At 35.3% G+C, this 22,260-nt stretch overlaps 2 protein-coding genes across 5 annotated transcripts in view; both read left to right on the forward strand.

Annotated features, from left to right (window-relative positions):
- LOC136414096 (homeobox protein aristaless-like) overlaps positions 1-22,260 on the forward strand; it is a 65,497-nt gene that overhangs the window by 23,208 nt on the left and 20,029 nt on the right. Inside the window, exon 1 of one of the 4 annotated variants that reach the window (XM_066397916.1) lies at positions 94-230. The exons of 1 other annotated variant lie outside the window; for it this stretch is intronic. Coding sequence is in view for 1 of the 3 variants with exons in the window: in XM_066397914.1 (XP_066254011.1) it covers positions 3,422-3,482 (61 nt within the window). In the remaining 2 variants the exon portion in view is untranslated. Of the gene's footprint in view, positions 1-93; positions 231-3,240; positions 3,483-8,631; positions 8,733-22,260 lie in introns of those variants that run through there. 2 more of the 4 variants (XM_066397914.1, XM_066397915.1) reach the window with 2 other exon arrangements.
- Positions 13,736-22,260, forward strand: part of LOC136414106 (reactive oxygen species modulator 1) — a 62,633-nt gene continuing 54,108 nt past the window's right edge. Inside the window, exon 1 of the mRNA XM_066397927.1 lies at positions 13,736-13,746. The gene's annotated coding sequence lies outside the window, so the exon portion shown is untranslated. The remainder of the gene's footprint in view (positions 13,747-22,260) is intronic.

A 22,260-nucleotide genomic window follows, 5' to 3' on the forward strand; every position in this document is an offset into this window, starting at 1 on the left:
CGTCAGGTAAATCGCCGCCCTCAATCCTGATTGGTTGAAATTGATTAAACACCAGGTAACACGATACCTGGGGAACAGGAGATATACCAGTTGCTTACAGAAAGTAGGCCTAGACGTTTCGTTGTATACGCCGTGTTGTTCAGGTGTTGTTTCATTGTTTTCAGCACCCATTGTTTCTAGTTTTGTTTTGTTTTGTCTTTTTCTTGTTTATCATCCATCAGCGGCCCTGGGTGAGTGCTAGTTTTTAGTGATTGGTTTGTGAATTTATGTGATTTTGGAGTGTTGAAATGGTATATCGTAGGAATTCTATGGAAAAATGTCATGAGTCATCCCTTAGTAGGATGAAGACATGGAGTGAAAGTTGTTGGTGATCTAATGACAATATACTTACTTACCAAGCCCTAGAATCTTCAAAGCAATAAATGAATGACCTTAATGAAGAGAGAATTAGTAAAATAAACATTATGTCATCAATTTTAAACTTAAAAACAATGTTACATGAAAGATGTTACAAGCCAAATCTAATTTTAAAGAATTTTAGTAACAAAAGGCAGATTCAAATAAAATACAATACAATCAAAGCTGCCTGACATTGATGGTTACACGTAAGCTGTATTAGTACGTACAGGGTGTTCATTAAGTAACTCATATTGAAATGATTTCTGAAACCAAGTTTTACTCAAAACTTCCTTAGGTTTTTTAAGACATGGCAAAAGTTTTTAAATTGGGAATTTGTGTGTTTTTATTTTTTTTTTGGGCAGTCATTCAATTCCCGCCCTCAGATATCCATAAATTCATATCGCAATCATGGAACAGACAAACGGGAGGGCCCTAAAAGTTTACGACTAAGTTTTATAAAAGAAATAATTGAAAACCACAGAAAAGTATCTGTAAAATTAAACATAGATTTTGGGGAATTTAAAATAAAGCTGAGAGGCTCAACCTCGAATTTAGAAAATGTGTTCTCATTAAAAAAAAATTATTGAATTTACGTTTTAAATGTCTTAGTAACAATTACTATACTTTTAAAATCAATCGATCTATAAAACAGCTAATCAAACCTCTTAAAAAGTAGTTCAATTGTAATTTTAGGCAGTGAAAAGTCGCAATCTAATTTCCGGAAAAGATAAATAGCAGTGCTTTAAATACTTTATAATTGCTATGGTTTTCGGTTTGGTGTTGTCATTGAGGGAACTTTACTAAGAATTCTTCCCGCCGCTATAAGTCTTAACTGAGAATTTTCTTCGACAATTTCACTCCCTTAAACTTTAACGTGATCTTTTTCGAAAATGTTCTAAAAATAACCTGTAAAAATAAGAAATTGAAAAGGCAAAAACGAAAAAACGCTGCTCTAGCAATTTTCACAAAAAAATTTGTTCAACAAATTTCTATGTCAATCAAATAAAAGCCGTATATAACATTTGCACCTCTTTGTGAATTGCATACCTGAAAAGTGCTTAAAAATCCCATGAAGTCAGCAAGAATTTGAAAAAATTCTGTTTATAACATATTGGTATATCAAATATCTTCCCTCTTCGAGTGGATATTTCAGAGAATTTTAGCCGTAAAGTAAAACTCAGAAGGAACTTTCTTGGAAGTCTCAGCAATATGGAACTTAATGTTGATAAAATCCATTCAATAATCACTATACAGAATGTTGAATATCCTTGGAAAACCTAAAAAAAATTAGATTAAATAGTCATCTGTTCATGCACTAGCATGCGATGTTAAGAGATAAATCACAATAGATTTTTATAACGAAATTATTTAAAAAGAGTCTAAATTTATTTGCGGAAAGAACGAGCGTGTAGGCACGGTCAAAGCCTAATATTGTACTAGCATATAATTAGCATCCTCTCAGGAGTATTGCGACGCAGGCAAAGGAGACATCTCGAACGGGGATGATATCCTTCATTATATGTTCGTTTATTAATATACTTACTATTTTTACTTTAGACGGTCCGAATACGTGCCTTTTTGGCTATACTTTTCCAATTTTCATACTTTGCTTGATTATTTATCAATTGTTTATTATTTTGAGATTATTTATTTAACAAAATCTATGTGAATAACATTTTCAAACAGAAAAAGAGGACCGTTTAAGTCCCTCATCTTTTTTTCTTTCTCTTCTAATAACTTTTCATTATTGGATAAGGTAGCTTAATCATGTTGAGTTGGAAGCAGCATGGCTACCGTCTTTTTTAAAAACGGTTCACTCCTTATTAGGCATGGGTCTCAATACTGTTATAAATATTACTTTAATTAGAATACCTATGTTACGAAAGATATGCTAATCACAGTGCGAAAATACGTTTTTCTCAGAATTTGATAGTTAATTTTGGAACAAATGGAAGCGAAATAAGTAGTTTAAAGTTTTATACATTTGTTTAGTCAGGCGATTTTATTTTATGATAATAACCTTTAGATTATTTAACCCCCCAACGCTTAGCTCTAAGTATAAAATCAGAATTCAGGTACCAAACTCAATTAAGGGGATATTTTTTTAAATGATATAATAATCCCCTTATAAAGTGTGCTTCATTGTTCCATGGAATAAGTAGTCCTCTATGCTATAGGTTTTATTTATTGGACTCCCTGTACCCAATTCAATCCTTCTCTCCTACCTGAACTAACCTGGGCTAACCTGTCCATGTTTGTTGACTGTTGATTACTGGCAGAGACATTTGAAGTCTGACTTTTGACTTCCATTTTGACATTTAACTTCCAATAACAATCTACATGGGGGGTGTATTTATACATATGTAAATATCTCAAAATACTGTCATTTGAACATCTAACCATAAGTTGGTATATAAAGTCATTGAACGACCTTGAATGGATGGATTTCTACATATTGGTCTGAAGACGAAAAAATGCCATTTGAGTCATTTGTTTCGCGTACGAAATTTGATCCTTAGTCTGGCAAAATCGGTGCCATTTTTATGCCAAAATTATTGCCAACATTCCTTGCACTTATTATATTTTTAAATGCTTAACTAATCCGGGTACAGGAGCGTATACAATAAACAACGAATGACAGTTTTTTTTTATAAGCTCTGGGACGAGTGATACAATCAGCACGATTATGACGCAGTAAAAAAGGTAAAAGTGACCGGTCTAAAGTGCGCCGCAGTGTCGCGTAGCTGTTATTGTTAACCGAAGCTCATTTGATACGTGCACTTACATTATCTTGACCGGGCCTGACTAATGGAGCCTATATCGCTTTGGCCTGTAGACAAAGCTTGTTTGACTTAACTCCCTAATACTGTCGCTTCGATGCTTTTTAATGTATTTCATTTGGTTTTTAGCCTGCATTCTTAGCATCGTTGTAATACTTATAACATTAGCCTTGGTAGATTTTGATAGTTTTCGAAAATTATTGAGGATGTTGGACAAATAGGACGAAAACATTTTATAGAACATGACGCAATTTAGTGCACATTCGAGTGATGATTCAAATATGAAAATTTCATGTCCAGGAGGTAAGTCAGTATTCAGTTTCACTTTTACGTCATTGCCCCGCTAATTTCTCATCTAATGTTGTTTTAACACGACCAAATACAAGGAATGTTTGTGATGCCACACTGATTGAGAAGTCTTTTCGAGAATTGAAAATTCTTGAATTGTTGCCATTAAATGCTCTTTTTTTGAATATTCAGCTGGCCCAGCTGACCCCATTAGTTCTATCATAAATTCCTTTGTTTCTCCTGGTTTTTTACAATGTGTCCAAAATCTGTGAATTACGCTTGCCCGATCGAGTTGGGAGGTGATATTTTCTCAATTCTTTGCAACTGCTCTCCGAGGGCCTGAACTCCGTTGGATTTTCATAGAATTTACAGCACTAACACAGAACTATTCGCCTCGTCACTTCGTCAGGACTTCCTTCAGTGTTGATGACCGTTCGGTCCAAGTATTTGGACTTGTGACCATTCCCATGTCGGCTACATGCGATTTCAGCATAATCGCCTTCAATGGACGCGTGATTGCCGCTATGATCAAAGGACTAGTAAGTCACTATACCAATCTTCTGCAGAATTATTATTTCATACTCTCAACGAGGATCGGAGATAGGAATGGTAATCAACATGCTGATAACATGTTCTATTATACGTTTGAGGGGAATTGTCCATCGTTTCTTTTATTTTTTGAGAGTAGCACCCCACGTATATCCCATGCAAGCGTCGTGAATAATGCAGGAATATTGATCAACGAGGATATTAGCTTTGATTTCCGTCTCCTTATACAGGGTGTTGTACAAATTTCTTCTCGGCTGAGCTGACAATTCGATTTGCTGAAACCTACACTGTTTCATCTTGCTCCAGCATCTAAATGACGAAGCTGGTTAAAGGTTTCGGCCTACGTCGAACCTATATATCTAGTACCCACTTATATGGCCATCTTATGATTGATAGGCTCGTTCAACCCAATGCAAAATTTTGCTCGTTTTAATGTCTACATGTATATTCATGTCATTGGTTATTAAAACGCGCACTTCCCTTTCACAGTTTCGTTAAAACGAGTCCGTTTTGAGATCTCGCACTCATTTCTGATACATTTTATAGCTGCAACAAGGTTGCTCTTAATAAATTGCCTGTAAGGCAAACTGAAAGTAATAAAAATTCCTTCGTAATTCGAAAAAGGGTTATACTGGGTGTGTGGCAAGGCAACTAATTGTTTCCACTCAAAACGGGGAAACATAATCTGAGAGGCAGACGAGCGACGCCCGTGCTCGATAAGCCGGAATTAAAACAAAACATTAGTACTATACCTTTTCTAATAAGGTTGTAAACAGCTTATCTAAAATTATCAAAGTTGTGTCCAGTGGCCACTTTAGGTTCACTTTTAGCCGGTGCATTCCAGCCGTTTGAAGGTTTTTACCTGCCGGGTTCGGTTTTCTGCTCGTAATTCATCAGGGTGAAAGCGCTAAATAAACTTTGAAGCGGAGCACTTTCGATAATAATAATTAAAAAGAAAAAAGTGCTGGTTTTAAAAATGTGCTAACACACTCACCTAGAAAGCGATCTTGTTTATGCCGGACTCTAGGAACTAGCGGTAGCGAGTGCAATTTCTTTGTTTGCGGTATTAAAATCGTCTCGGTTATTAAGGAGTAATCACCATAATAATTTAATACAAAAGCATAAATTCACTTGTATCTCGTCGATAATTAACCTGTTAAACTTGTCTGTAATGCTAGCAGAGTGATTCCCGGAAAACATAAGCGGCTTTAATCGACTGAAGAGAAACACCTAAAAGATGGGCAATTATTAACGTATCGGCACCGATTTTTAACCTCCATTATGTCGGGGCATGTTTGTTTTCGGTTGATTACAATAATCATACCTACATATTAGGGTCAGACGAAAGTGCACGATGACATACCAAACAAGAACTGGATCAAAATTTAAATATTGAGATACTAAAACGTATTAAAGTAATCAATCCAACGTGAAACTTACTTTTTTTTAAGTCACATCTACCTCCGTGAACTCCGTGAAAAATCAATTATTCAACCATTAATGTACTAGTGCGTAAGCAGAAAGGGTAATGATGACCCCCGCCTCCCCCCGCCAGCGGTTACGGTTCTGACGAGTTAAAATTTAAAGTTGCGATTTTGAGGAGTTCGGAATGATGTTTAAATCCTGGTTAATCGACATGTGCGGCAATATTAAATTTTAATGTCAAAGGTTAAATGATCAAAGTTCCTGTATTGTTGCATACCTATTGTCTCTGAAGCCCTACATATCTTTTTCTCATTTTTTTCAGTTACATTTACTGATTAAATTAATATTGGTAAACCGGAAATCTCAAGGAATTTAATCTGAAATCGGTAAATATTTTCACTATGATGTAATATTTTCCTCTAGCATGAATTCTTACAATGATGAACTTAAAGTATGTATTAATGAGGAAACATGTGGTGAATCAGATTTCAGGAACAATGCACTTTGAAAACTGGCAAACCGTTACATTATAATTACATGGAGTCAATGAACCACTAAGCTGGAAGCCTCCAAAACTTTCAGGTTCCAAATCTTAAATAACTTTTTGTACCTTAACCATGTTTGCCACTAAATTAGATAAACGACGATTTTTCTCAATATTTAGTACATTCAAATGTTGAAATTTTCAGCAATTTTCCAGATTTCTTAGAACTAGAGTCGCACTATTCTGGAATATTTAATTTCTTTTTTGATTACAACATAATGAAAAATTTATTTTTTATTTTTAACAAATTTACACTCATGCTACTTCAATCGGAAAAGGCACTGTTCCACTTGCACAAAAATTCACAAAAATTATCCATAATTTTGCAAATATCCTGATAAAATTTTAAGTGCAAAATCATGAAAAAAAAACATAAATAATTTGAACTAACTTGCCTTTTTTTAAATAAAATACTTCAACATCTTAAGAGGAAATCAATCTAGGCCAACGGAAAAAGGAGGTATTGCTTCCTTTTTCCGGAATGAAATGATTCAAGAAATGAAAGCTTGTTCCAGATTTACCAATTCCGCCTTCTATTTTTTGTTAGTAGTAAATTAGTCTTAAGCTTCAAAAATTTGCTAGAAACTTAAGAAGGTCTAAACAATAGATATTTCGAGAATCTGCCAGTAAATTACCTTAAGATAAATCACTACCTACCAGACATTATGGAACTCATGAATCCGGCTTAGTGTGAGAGGAAATTTTGCATGTAACCGTTGCGTTTGTGGTTTCGTCGAAGCTAAGAAATTTCTTAAGTTAATTGGGACTAATACTCCAACTGAACAGCTTATTATTATCAATTCTTAATGGACGAATTGTGACAAACCGATAATACTATAATAAAACGATCATAAAAAGCCTGCCCATTATGTCCACTGTTTCCAAGCTGACAATACATATATTTTTATCATTATCTAAGTCCAAAACCTAATGTAATTAACTTAATTACTCTTATTAGCGTTTATGGTGTACACTGGAGTTACACGTGTTATTTTGAATTACTCAACAACTTAAAAATTGAAAATAATATTTCAGTTTGCAGATACCGAGTGCAATATTAAAACTGCCAGATCTGAAAACGATTTTTATTACCCAACTGCATCTAAGCAAGCCGGTTTCTGGTAATTAATCGAAACGACTGTAAGACAAGCCTTACACATTAACTACAAGCAGTACAGATAACATTTTTGCCTTTTGACCATAAGGGAGACGCGATACGGGTTTTTACTGTTAATTTTTCTCACCTGCTCAATACCAGAAATTGTAACATGAAATTAACATAAAATGGTGTTGGTGAAATTGAAAAAACTAATTAGAAAAATTGGAAATGATGAAAAAATCTACCTGTCCGCATAAATGCTTTATTGTCTTTCTCTATCTTTCAGGATTTCTATATTTTTTTGCATTACCTGAGCCAATATTAACTAACCTAAACAAATTTGGGAACTCAAAACTACTAATTCGTTTTGGATATTCGTTCGTGTATTCCTAGAATGTTTTTCCTTAGGCAGTATTTCCACCTTCCAAGAAAATAAAATTTAAAAGTACCATACGTTTTAAAATTGCATTAACGTGGTATCAATAGGATTAAAAGCTCAGAAGCAATTAGCCTAGAACTAACACCCTTTAAGAGATCCGCCTTTAGCGCATTATCTCTGTTTTTTTCTTAAAATTGTCGAGGTTGAGTCCCCTTCCATAGGAGAAAATACTGAGCTTATTACCTGTGAATTACCCTAAGTAGGCCCTCCCTTTATTCCTTAAGTTTTCACCGTCGCCAAAAAAAGTCTACTTTCTTTGCCTTTTACGACTAAGGGTTGCCCATTAATAAATTATTTTTTTAATAGGGCAATTTCAATTTAAGAACATTTAGCACCTTTGGTACGTTTGTTGCCGAGTTGTAAATGTTCTTTTGACAAGTGATAATACAAAGGGAAGAAAAGTATTGTCGAGCCCTGGTTATTGTCACTTATTGGTAAATTTTCAGATATTTTTTCCCTCAAATTTCCTGCCGTTCTTGAGATATTTATTTTAAACGTGACGCAAATGTTGTTCTTTACAATAATCACAGTTTGTGCGTGGTAAAACTCTCCAAGTGTTGAAGGATTCGTGCTATTTTTCTCTTATTTTAGCTTGAGCTTCTGAGTTTTTCAACTGGTATTTAACAAGCTTCTTGGGTTTAATTACTATCAAAAATCCGAGAGGCAAAACGGTTTAAAATGCTAATATTCAATTAGTTTTCATCCACATATTGTCTAAAGACATTGTAGACTAATGTTCGATATTTTTTATATTACCTTTTTAGAATTCGTCGAATTTATATTTCATTTTATGAATCTTTATGATCATAATTCGATGTCCCAAGAGGCCTTACTAGTAACAACAATTTTAATCTCAAAATAGCTCAAAAAGTTCAAAAATAAAAAAGATAATCAAATTATTGATGCTTCCATCGATCCGCCGTTAATTGCAAGACACGGAGACACTTGTACAAAATGTATGAAACCTTTTTCGTATATTCATAGTTACCTTTCTTAGCTGTTCTGAAGTAACATCTGCACATTCTTGAGTTATTTTAGCGCTTAGTTCTTCCACTGACTGAGATTTGATTTATAAACTTTTGCTTAAAGATGTTCCAAAGAAAAAAACCAGTGACGTCAAGTCTGGAGGCTTTGGTGGCCATTCAGGATTCAGACGACTGTTTCGCCCTATCTTCTAAATTTTCGTTAAGCCATTACTTCAGCACTTATGTGTGTACAATTTCCTGAAGTTCCATCGGTTTTGTCTTTTGTTTTCGGCCAAAATTGCACACTAAATCTTGGTTTTTGTAGCAAATATACGTGGCAGTTTCTCCTACAGAATTTCTATCTCAACAGTCCAATAAAAGGTTTGCCAAAATCGGAAGATGAATGCAAATTGTCAGGATAGTTTATTGGTGCTTGAGTTGTGGTTCTTTACCGAAATCCCTAGACAGAACATAGTAAAATTGATTTTTAAATTGATTTTCTCTGTCGTAAAACGTACTTGAACGCAATATTTTCATACCAAAGTTTATGTGTCTCATTAATTATACTATGCTAATTCCCCATCATCATATCGTTACCGGAGTGAATAACTACTGATCTTATATCACATGCCCAAAAGACCGTAATAAATCAATTTCTCATTCGGAAATTGTATGTCTGCCATATGCCGCAAAATAAATGAATAAAGCAGATTCAGGTTCAAGATGGACGTGGAAACCTTGTTTGCATCAGGAATTTCGTTCGGACACCTCCGGGCATTCGACTTGCACCAAGCAACTCTCATTTACATTATTGCCGTCAAATTAATTTAGCTCTAACATTAAAGATGCAAATTAACCCAAAGTTAATTTAAACACGAGATAAACATGTCTACAATTAATAATAAAATTATCTTGCGTTTGTGCCTTGATCTAATACCTTTAATGTCTATGAGCGATGACACTTTAAAGCAATAAATATCAACTGTAAATAGGGTTGAGTCAGTTCATTTATTCTAATTCTAATTTACATATATTTCTCGATAGGAGTATTGCGAATCGAAATTAATTCCGTTCTTTTTCTTTCTGTTCTATCATCAAATTGCGAGGATATAGGTAAGTGGATTGAGTTACCATTAAGTTTTAATCTTCGGGCTAATAACTGTCTAGCGTTACATGTTTTAAGGTCGGGTTTTAATGGTTGCTACAAGGCTCAGACACCCTATTTCAGCAAACCTGCATTATTATCACTAAAACATATTTTTATCTTTCCCATATAATGCAATATTACTTTCCATTTTTATCATCTGTCCGCTTCCGCACGTGTATAAATAGGCTTATGTTAATTATCATTATATCAGCCATTAGAGCGGCACATTTCCTGTAAACGTATAAACGTAGTATAATGCAGGTAATTACAAATTAATTAGGAGCCAAATTGCGTGACAATTAAGAGCAGTGGTTCTTATTATATCGATAGTTTTAACCTTTTCGGTGGTAAATTATTAGATTTCGATCGTTAATTAGGAGAGGGCAATTTGCGGGTAATTTGATTAGAGCCAAAGTCCGCCGATACAAATTGCTTCAAGTTATGAACAGATTTTACAATTATTTTATGTGTGCACTATTATTAAGCAATTTGAAACGCATTAACTGACTATTAGGTCGTGGTTAGCTGAATGGAATTCCATATATGCACCTTCTGCGTCAAGAGGTTACTATGGTTTAACGAAAACAGCAATGGGGGAAAATCACGAAAAAGTCCGCGTAAAAACTGGCTAAAAACGGATATTCTTCCAATTTAGAGGCTCTGATTCCCTTGGTAAATTGTGTCTGTGTAGGTGAAAATACAAGCCTACACTATAAATTGTTTTAACATCAACATGTTCGTTAACGTTCTAAAAAAGTTTCGCTCGCCCGATCCCCATATCACGTGAGCTTTTTAGTGGCTTGTTCCCACGGCGCGTGCTACGTCAGCAAGTGCTAGGCCGCAAGCGCGGCCTGGCACGTTCTCTCCGACCTAACTTAGCAGACACATGGAGCATAACGCAAGTCGCATTTTCAGTGATCCGAACAATGAACCTAAGCAGAAACTTTAAAGTAAATAGCACCAAAGTGGTAGCCACATGAAAGGACTGTTTCCTGCAGAGGTAAAATTTTTCAATTTAGTGAGTAGAAAATTTCCTAGAAATCACGTAAAAACGATTCAGTTAACACACTTCAGGTATGTGCACATGGAATAATCACACCTCAATTTAATGTCATTTCCCGGAAGAGTTGTACCCCCCGATTCAAGAATCTGCTCCCAGATCAGTGGATTCATTTTGCCAGGAGGCAAAATCGTGGGGGGAATCCCCTACTTTGTATTCACATGACATCGCATGGCTTTGGCAAAATGACCGATGTACAATTATGAAACTTTAATGTGATTTGAAAGTGTAATTTATTCCAGGAGTGATAACTACTTAAAAGTGTTAATAAAACAACCATGGAGGTCACTGGTGCCGCCACTTCCATATCACGGTTAAGTGCCTCCACTTTCAATTTATTAAAATTATTAGCGATTAGTACAATGTGGCCGAAAACAACCTACAATTTAATTGTCACTTTTAAATAAAATTTAGGTAGTGCTGGCAACTATTATTTTGCAGTGCAAAGTTAAATACAATATGAGGCGGCCGACATCAATGTCATTTTCCCTTGAATTCTATAGAAATTTCCAAAACTTTTAAATAGTAAGCAATTTGAACTAACAGTTACGTGATTATCGCTCATAAAATATAACATATAGTCCTCTACTTGCCTTATGGTGGTACATATGATGGAAAATTAATAATCTCATGAACTATATATCTCTCAAAAAGCAAATGAAATCTTCTAAAACCAGGCAAAACCTCAAATAAAGGTTCAAAATCCCGAGAAATTTCTGATTACCTCTAGCAAAAAAAAAGAAATCTAATGGGTTTAAGTCGGGACTTCGTGGTGGCCACAGCTCTTCAATACTTAGTACAAGTAAGATAATGTATAGTAGGAACGGTATCTTGCTAAAACTAAAAACATTACTTAAAGCTAGAGAAAAATTCTCCAAAACTAGAAGTAAATCATATTTCAAGAAGTTCAAATACCTTTTCCTATTCAGCTTTGACGAAAGTTTATCTGATCTAAGAAACTTTTAGTGCTAGTTTCTGGATCCTCCAGTATTCGGATGAAGATTTCCTTTCTTGATCCACAGTGAACATGTTTGGTCTTCCATTATCCGGTTTTGAAGAAAAGGAACCAGTCTCATCTATTTTGTTGAAATGTATTTGTTTAAAAGTTAGATTATTTGGTTTTCTATAATTAAGATAAAGTTCCAGGAACCTTTCAGCAGCACGTCGACTTTTAAAATTTGTTTAGACATAAGCGCAATCAACACTATTACTGAATTTATTCCTTGATGCATTCGTGGAAGTATAATAAATTTTTCTATCACGCTATAGTACTCACAAATCGTTGGCAGTACACCGGAAAATTTAATTAAAAATATCTCGAAAACGGTTAGAGAGCTGGGAATTTTTACAGAATATCCCCTTCCCCCCTTCAATTACCGCATCGATCACCGTCGAGTGACTTGAACGACCTCGTCGCCCGTTACCTGATTGTCATTCATAATGTCCACCCCAGTTGTGGGCGACAGGTCAAAAAGCAATTCCATTGGACTATGGCCCATATGCCCGGAAAATATTTTCAACTGTATTGTACCTTTATCACACAACATTGAAGTACGATGGATTCACAACCGCTCCGCATTAATGACAATTATTCCTAATACCATTAGAACGCTAAAATTTTAATTTACTGTAGATACTTAGTTTAAGTACTTACCAATTCAGTATAAGATAAGTAATGAACGCTACTGTTAATAAAGAGGTACCATGCCATTTTTACCTACTGCCAATGCAATTTTCAATTTTCTGGATATTTATAGAATTTTGATATGGATTTGCACTTACCTAATCAAGCCTTCTAATTATAATTTATCTTTAACACATTTAATTATTATTTATGTGACATTGTTTGGGTGGCGGACAATGTAATAACGGGTGGGTGCGTACGTTAAAAATAAATTAAAATGCGTCATAACGCGGAAGTATGTTTGTCTGCGTGTAACGTTTGTATATAGTGCAACGCCACAAGAACACCCCTATAAAGTAACATGATTGAGTTAATTTATTCATATGCACCTTAATTTTTTTGGCTGGTTGGAATGTAGTTGCGAGTACTTATGAATTATTAACATATTAGAGGTGTTAATTATTCTTACTATTACTTTCTAATCACACCACTCTTCCGAAATATAGATCAAATAATGAGTAATTGCACTTCGAGGTTTTTTTGGACTCACAGATGGTAAAAACTATAGAAAAAACACACATATACAACATATTATTCTTCCTTTTTTTATTTTTTCATTATTGTTTGACCAATGCGACCTTTGACGGTTTTAAATACTGAAGATTTTCTTTCACGAACTGAATTTCAAAGGTTGCAAATGCGAATTTTAAAAAAATTATTCTTTATATAATCATGCACATACGTGTGAAAAATTCACTTTTCGCACACTACTTGAGGGAGCGTCGCCGTCATATAATAGCACATCGTCCAACAAGTGACGAAAATCGAATTTCATTTCATCGATAGAACAGTTTGTTGAATTTTCCCGCATTTGTGAAAATGGTTTTTGACAGGTACAACGCTATACTTTTTCTACAACCACGCATTATACAAACGGTAATTAAACGATTAAACAACTTAATTGTCATTAACATTATCAAGCACACATGCACACGGTTTAGCAGTACACGATTTTATAACAAGCAGCCAAGTATACACAAAATAAACAATACAATGTAGTATTCAGTTCCACTGCAAAATAATTACAGCTCCACTATACCGTTGACCTACTCGACACTTTGCGAAGACACAAAGATAGGTTATTATATATTCAGTTTTGTCCTATGCAATCCTGCTTCATGTCATGGTTCAATCACTGTCAACATGTGGACTGTTTTCACGCATCACTGTCAAACTTTCATTCACGCGTCACCGTTCATCGCTGTCAGTCACTGTCATCTCTAGAGATGAATGTTAACGTTTCATTTAGAGATGAAAGTAAATGTTAGGGGGATTTCTTCTTTAGAGATGAAAAGGAAGTTTTCGGTTAGGATGAAGTAGAATGAAAGTTGTCTGTTTTCCATGGTCGTAAAATAAACAATTTTGATACTGTTTGCAATACATGATTACATATGTAGTAAAGAGGTTCATTCGATAATGAAAGTCTTCATTAACGATCACCAAGAAATCTACTTTTCTGCTTGCATCAGATACGGTAAAATACCTACACGTTTTTTACTTGATTCGGTAACCGCTTAAATCCAATTAGGTTAGTCTGAATGAATAATAATTAGGAAGGGCACGTGCTAGCCCCGTCTTGGCTAAACACACTTCTTTGAAACTATTTTCCATTTTGCTTACATTACCTGCATGCCTCTTCTAATGCGTCTAATTAGGCTGGCTCGATTATTTAATTAAGTTATTTCAGTATAATCAGATGTAGGAATTTTTCTTGGACAGTTGCTTACAACCACTCAATAAGGGCACGTTGTTTACATATATGGGGGCTCTATGTTTGGTATAGTGGAATAGATGAGTTGATTGCAATGCCGTTTTCGAAAAAAGTCTTATGTCAACAGACCTTTAAGAGCAAAAACATCCGTTATAAAAATATTTGTACCGGATTAAAACTACCCTAATAACGTCAGTGAAAGATAGCAGAACTCCACGTATTCAACCTATAAAAGAATCTATTTCCGAAAGGAGCTAGTCTATCCAAAAACTGCCTAAATTCGAAAAATTTCTTGCTGGCCCTTAGGATGGAGATACGCCATTGGTTTTTTCGCTAAGGCATTTTAAGCGTGTTTTTAAGTTTCTTCTGAACGCTTAAGTAAAAGAAAAAATCAAAATCGTGCCGGGAATTTTCTCTACGTGGGTAAAATTCATCTGAAATCTTCTTAAATTTCAAAAGATCTTAACTGCGTCGTAAAACGAGAGTTGCGAAACTGATGGATGTCTTGCTTTGTCGTGTGGTTTGTTTAGATCCCTGTCTCGCTCTAGCATAAAGGGAAGCCGATTGCCGACTGTCGGAAATATTCAGAAATATGCGCAATGTACCGATTGGAGTTTCTTGCGCATTTTTCTGACTATTTCTGATAGTTGGTTTTCTGCTTTGTTGGCTGTAAATTGTACGTTTCGAAAACAATGAAATTTTCAAGGGTAAGCACGTTCAAAAACGCCCACCTACGAATTTCATGTAGGGAATGGCAGAAAATCAATTTTTCCTACGAACGTGCGGTAAAGCAGTTTCATCGCCAGCAATTGCGAACAGAAAGCAGCACTTTACCGCCCGTGTGCGATAAAAAGCGCCAGTGTAAACTTTTTTTGACACTGGCACGTTTACTTCGTCCGAACTCCGCTTCGCATCGTTCGGGCAAGTGCGATACACGTGCGGTAAACTATGTCTTCCCGCACTTCCATAAATAATCATGACGCGTGCTCGCAAGAGAATTGAAGACGACTTATGCGTCTGATTTTCAGTGGTAATCTCTTCCGAGATTGTAGCTGTATGAAAAAAATTAAGAGCTTCAGTCGCTGGTGCGTGAAAACAACGACTAGTGTTAAGAATTCGGTAAATTCTACTATCACCGACAGGAACCACTTAAATAGCTGCACCAGAAGACCAAGAAAAGGCAAAGTGTGTTCATACATCGAAATATATTGCATAGCTCACGTGACAGAATTCATATCCTGGACGAGTTGAATATTCTTCCTGAGTCCCGAAGATGGCGGATAAAAAGCTAATTAACTTTAGATCGTATCGTGGTCGTTTATAACGTTTTAGTATTAATTATGGGGAAAGTTAATGCAATTATCTTCGTAATAAGTTTGCAAATTTGCATATTGTGTTGGCAGTACTAATAAAGCTTAAGTATAATATTGTGATGAAGGCGTAATGAATTCGTATTTAAAACGAGCATCCCTAAAGAAACTGACCTGCTATCTGAAGCAAATTAAAGCTTGACATTGTTGCATTCTTGCCGTTATTAAGTTATCACTTTTTCGCTAATTTCCTTTGCAATAATTTATTATTGAACTTAACTATAATTGGATCTAAATTTAGCATTTTGCCACTGCGTTGAATTTATAATAATTCGGAATACATTAGCACATATTAAATATGTTATCGTCAATCAAAATACAACGATTTCATTTATTTTCATTAAAAAATAGTAATTGCATTAATAAGGTAATATTTCATAACAAATTAATTAGTCGTATGACATCTAATATCTTTATTGCGTTAATTAAAATAACGGGTAATTAAAACTGCACTGACAACACAGGCTGATTGAGGGGATTTGTCAAGGAATCTTAGCGAGGTAAGGAGGAAACGGATTGATAGGTAATTGAAAATGTGAAGATTAGAGATTGGATTTTAAGACGAACGTTTAAATTAATTCAAGATTTCCTTCATGAATAATTCATTTTTATGAGCTAAATCAAAAACATTAAGAAATCATATCGCTAAATCAACTCGACCAGAGTAGTGTAATTTTCACACCAGACGGACAAAAACTGAAGGTTTCTCTTTGCAGACCTTATTAAGGAGTTCAGTATGGTACTAGTGCAATTATGCAGCCGATAATTGCACTGGTGCTAATCGTCGCGCAAAATAATTAGGGGAAAAACTGTACCGGTGTTGTGCTGCTTGGAACGTCAGGTCTCACAGACGTCAAATATTCTCTGGATAAACTGGAGCGACTCTATGTGGTAATATCTATGTAATATGGGCGGTTCATAGCTAGAATGAAGGGGTAACGCTATTAGTATTTTAGATAACATAAGACATGTTAGGATTATCCTCATGCCCCAGCAGGCTCAGGTTCATGACGAAACTCTTGAGCTCTTACTACAAGATAGCTAAGAAGGCACCTGAAACCTTCGGTAGAGCATGAACTTCTTTTCTTGGTTCCTCATTCCAGTTAAGAAATCGCTACTTTATCATTTCAAAATGCAATTTGCACTTTCAATGAGAAATATCACGTCAATGCCCAGAAAATCCGCAAATTCCCTCGGGGAAAATATGGATGGATAGCTTCTTAGTACAATGTATCTGGAACAATTGTGTGTTCCTAAATAGAATTCTACTCTATAGGATTTATAGTTGTTATTTCTGCTTTTAAATTGTAGCTTCACAGTTATAGGAAATTTGAGCTAATTTTTAAAACGTTTGCCCTGAAGCTTTGGTGTGATTAAAGTGTTCTGACCAGTATTTATTGCGTTTCGATTTTTACAAAAAGGCATTAAAGCCATTCAAAGTCGGGTTTTGCCGCACAGTAATTTTTAATTGAAATTACTGAAGGCTACCAATTTAACACACGTGCGCTCATTGAAAAAGTATTGTATGTAACACGTGAAAAGGTATTTTACCGCACTCGATCGCTGACCGAGCGCGACTTTACGTCCTTTGGTCAACTACTACTAACTAACCTGAACTAAATGGTTCTCCGATTCGCACTTATTAAATTTTTGTTTCATTTTTTTTTACTTTTATTGTAATATAAAAATTACAAGCGGAAACACGAAATAGATTTTCCTGTAATGTCCAGCCACGGCAAAGAATATTTGCTAGCATGTCGTGAGACCCTCAAAGCCATTGCCACTAAATCACTTGCGGCTTTATTTATTTAGAGTGACAATGCCGTGATAGAACTGATCAGTTCAGGTTCCGTCAGTTTTCATCAATTCGAGCCAGATGGTCCCAACTGGCGACCGTTGTCATTACTTTGGGTACTGACTAGTTTTAATGTGGCCACATGATGAGCGGCATGAAAGAAATAACCATCTCCTTGTGGGACAGAAAGTTGTTTTTTCAATTCTGATGTAAACCTGAAATAATATTAATTGAACCCAAGGAGGTTGCAGGCGGCTCTTAATTTAATGGTACGGTACAGTACCATCATCCCGTAACCCCAAAGTTTAGTGCTCGGCTCGCTGGGCATCAAAAGCCAACAACCCGTCCTCGTACCACCTGCCCGGTACGATCACGCATCATGTTCACCAACGCCCGGCAAAACGTTGGATCGCCACCGCGGGAATCATGTTTTCGTGTCAATTTAAAGTACCATAAAAATATATAACATACATAAAATAAAAATATAAGACACTAATGTAATTGTTCTACCTATGACTTCTCGGATATTAACAAATTCGACCACGCGGTGCCCCGTCCGGCAATAATCATTTCTATTTTACGATGTTGAGTAATTGTTTTCGTCGGACGTTTTGGGTGCTTTTTCAATTTAGAACGAAACCGCATTCATGTCCTCATTTGTTTACGTCGAATTGTGGTTCCTCCATGTAATAGACCCGAGGTGAAAGTCACCATGAACCATTTCGATGGCACCTGTCAGGCATCCACCAAATAAGGCCCAACAATGGAGGAGGTACAACGCAAATTGCTTCCGAAATTTTGGCGTGGGTCCGGCTCGAACCACCATAAAAATTCACATTTACTTAATGGTTTAATTGTACGAAACTACGAAGAGTGCTTGTCATGGGTTTTACGAAGCATAAAATTAACTTTTAATGATTTAAAGAAATTAAAATTTTGTTCTTGTTCTACCGAATTAAAGACCACAAGCACAATGATAGTAATCTATTTAAATTGTTTGAGATTATTTAAATGCTGAAATGCGTGTAATTAGCCAAGACGTATCCGTTTATTGTCGACGCTCGTCTTTAATAAATTTCAACTATTTTCATTAATGTAGGCATATTTTCATGATTTATAAATAAGGGTACCCCAAAAATTTATCATCATTAGCATCTACATTGAAATTTAAAATGTAGCCGAATAGGATCTTAAACGGTGGTCCAAAGTTCACTAATGGTGGATTTATGCTCATCTATGATTTATGACTCAACATTGGACACTTAAGATTTATGACGTCAAACTGACGTTGACTCCTTCCTTGTTCAGTTGCGGATTGCGCTCGCTTTAAATCTAAAACCTATCAATTATGAAAATAACTTTAGAAATGAATATCTTTAAAATTAAGATGATCACCGCTACTGACAGTCCAAGTCATGAGCCGAATTTAAAACTCGACGTTAGATTTGATTTCGGTGCTAGCTGCGAACGTGGCGTCGGTGCCAGCTCCAAACGTCACGTCGGCGTCGTATTCGCAGCACAGCTTGACAGCCAAATATATCCTTGAAATTGAATTTCGCGTTGTTTTGCATACCTAAACATAAGAATATATCCCCTCATTTCATGTTTGACATTTCCTCAAAAATTAAAACATGATTCCCCCTGATTATATTGGACGACGTCGCCACGCTACGATTTTGTTGCAAGCGCCAACTCCAAGAAGATAAAATTGGTTTATCTTCGACGGCAGCTCAGCGGCAACTTCACATCCGACGGCGCATATGAACGGGCTAATTAAATTTATTGGTATTTATCTTTCAGTACCAAACTCAAATCAATTCTAAATATGAATTCGATGGCAAGTTTATGGATCCGGCTTTAAAGGCAAGAAATTCAACTTTTTGAAATGGGAGTTTCCGTGTACAAGGCGAGTTTTTTTGATGATTAGTGAAGGGATCTCGGAAACTAGCAGAGTTAGGAAGTTGGTTAGATAGGGAGAGAATTGCAGCTCTAGGGGAAGAGTTTAAAGCCACTTTCGGTTTCTTGAAAAAGTGCATGGCTTACTAGATATTTAGCAAAAACCAAATTTTGTCAGTTTATTTTAATCTTTTCTTTTAGCCCTGTAGTTATTGGTTTTAAATCGTAAAAAATTGTGTACCAATATTGTAGATAATTTTGTCCTAAAAAACATAGGTTAACCAGATTTTTTTGACAGCTGTCATTTTAGAGATATGACATAAATTTGCTTTTTTGGAAAGCATAGTAGGTTATGACTTATTTAAAAAGATATTTTTTCAAGTTTTAAAGTGATACCAGTAAATAGACAGTTATTTCTCAAAATGGCGGATTCGCAACCTTTTTTAAATCCCATATTGCAATTATAAGATAGGTGGCCATGAAATCGTTCATATTGATTTGTTATTTGTTTGACACTGACAGCTCGCCTCATTTAAGTCAAATTAAATTAAAATTTTTTAATTACTTTAATAAGATTTCTTTTAGTTTTGAAAAAATTAAATATCTTTCTAGGAACAATTATTTATCAACTGTTGTTGAAAAAGCCCTCCGTTGTTATTCACACACGTATTGCATCGCTTCAGAACTGAAATTGTAGCTCTTCAAATCGAACGCTCATCGATAATATCGAAACCTTCTTCAACCGCTTCTCTAAAATCTTCTACTGATTGATAATTTTTTCTGTAACCTTCGTTTTCCATTTTTCCTCATAGAATATGGAATATTTTTATGCTTTGAAGTTGTACAACACTAAAAGAACCGTTTACTAGAGTTTAGTGCTGCGTCGGTCTCTCTTTATTTTGGGGGTATTCGAGGGATAGGAGACATAAAAGAAAGGATCTTCGTCGTCATTTAACCATCGAGGGAACAAATCAGCAGCATCAAGGGCAACATCAGAACTATGACGTTGATTTTCATAAAATTGCAGTCAATATCATCGGTTCTTTTCTCGAACTGATATTAGTGACCGTTATTTTGTATTAACCGTAATTTTGTGGTGGACTCGGTCAGAGCAAATGGCCGTAAACCTACGACATTCCTAATCAAAAGTTCTCAACTGCTCTTCAATAATTTGTAGAAAGTTTCTTGTCTATCTTGTGCGGTAGTCCCGTGGAGAGCCCGACTGAGAAATGAAGGAGAAGACGTACAAGCACGTAAGAAATCTAGCGGCACATCAATAATCAATTTTTCACCAGTTTGCTGGGATGAAGAATTTTTGGTTGAGACTTTTGAAGGTTTTTAATCTGGTGAAAGCCGAATTAGAATTAGAAAGAATTAGAAGTCCCGTGGATGTGCAACGGTAAAATATCGACAGATAAATTAAATTCAGCTACGATTCTCGCACATAGGACATTTTCAAGCTTCCAGCCTGCTTTTTCAGCTTTTAGATATCCTTCAGTTAATCTTCTTTTTCCTCGTTTCCGAAGGTACTAGCCAATATTGCCATGCCTACAACGTGCTGCAAGATTCCTACCCTAACAGATGTCCCATTGCATTAAAGCAAAAACCCTAACCGAAAATTGTTCTTCATAAACAGGTTCAGGGAGCAATTACCATTCCTTGGTCGGAAAGGCAAACATGCTGTTCCATAGCCATTCCATCCAAAAAATCGAAACCAGTCCAGCGCAGTAATTTGGCAAAACACAAAGCGCTTAATTAATATGAGTTTGCTTAATGATTCGACATTGCATTCAGTAAATAACCTAGTTGTCAGATGCCGGAGTAAATAAAGATACAAATACCGACAGTCGGTTTTTACGAACATTTCTCAAATAGTCTTAAGCGGCTTTGTTTTAATCCATTTAAGAAAGGCTTAGGCTGTTACCCCCAGTTTGCCTACTGCCACACTGTCGAAGGTGTAAATTCAGGGCTATTGATGTTGTGGCTTAACGTTGAACAGCTACTGTAAAGGGTTGGTAAAGTGAAGGGTAACGTGAAGCATTTCCTTAAGGGAAAAATTAATCGTTTGTTCCTGTGTATTTAAAACGTATTGCTATGCTGGACTATGCGAAGGATAATCAGGATGTCGACGAGGAAAAGCTGGAATTTTTTCAAAATTAGTGACTTCCCACGTTTGGACGTGTTGTGGATACTTTTAGAATTTATTTTTTAATTTAGACTACAATGGACAAAATCAACTCTTTTTCCACTATTCCTTTGCTTTATCTGCAACTTTTATCAGCTGTATCAGCTTTTTGTAATTCTCACTGCCTTCACATAAAACCTTTACACTTCTATAAAAGCAATCAATATTTTAATAAGTCTTTGTACAGCAACTAGTCCATTAGAAGCACACATGCGGTGGTTATTTATAATGAATATACCTCTATCACATTTACTATTAATAACTAATTGCTAATTTTTATCAAAAAAAGCTCCATTACCAGCGATTTTTCATACCAAAGCCCATAACTTGTTAAGTTGAATCAGGTAGAAGCTATAAGTTTCCTCATTTAATTTAAGGCTTGAATGACCAAACTTATTGCAATATTGGCAAAAAATCTATATTCAATTAAGATTAAATGAAGTTAATTAACAAGGAGTGCTTTTATTGCTTATACATAATTGAACTACTTTCTATGATTTTTTTGAGATTTATTTTTACGCCGGTCAATTTGCGTAACACGTCTGAGATTGTTCTAAAGTGCTCATGGTTCTGCTATTATGCCAATTTAGTACGTTATTAAATTAACACGTAGTGTATAGGCAAATTTTAACTTGCTCGGAAGATTGAAAATAGTAATTTTAATTTGAGGTCATGGTCTATTAAAAAATCACAAAAAAACGTATTAATACAAATACAGATAAAAAGTCTAGATATACATGATAATAAGAAATTGGGAAATAAGAGCCTCTTTCTTCTTCGCCCAAAAACTTTGATGACATATTTTTTTCCGTTAAAAGGAATTTTGCAGGTTAAAAAGTCATATGTAAGTACCTTGAGGAGGCTATACGTATACCGTCACCAGTTATCATTATTATAACATTATATGGAAAGTGGCAACAAGGC

This window comes from Euwallacea similis, chromosome 16 (assembly GCF_039881205.1).
Source record: "Euwallacea similis isolate ESF13 chromosome 16, ESF131.1, whole genome shotgun sequence".
Taxonomy (NCBI): domain Eukaryota; kingdom Metazoa; phylum Arthropoda; class Insecta; order Coleoptera; family Curculionidae; genus Euwallacea; species Euwallacea similis.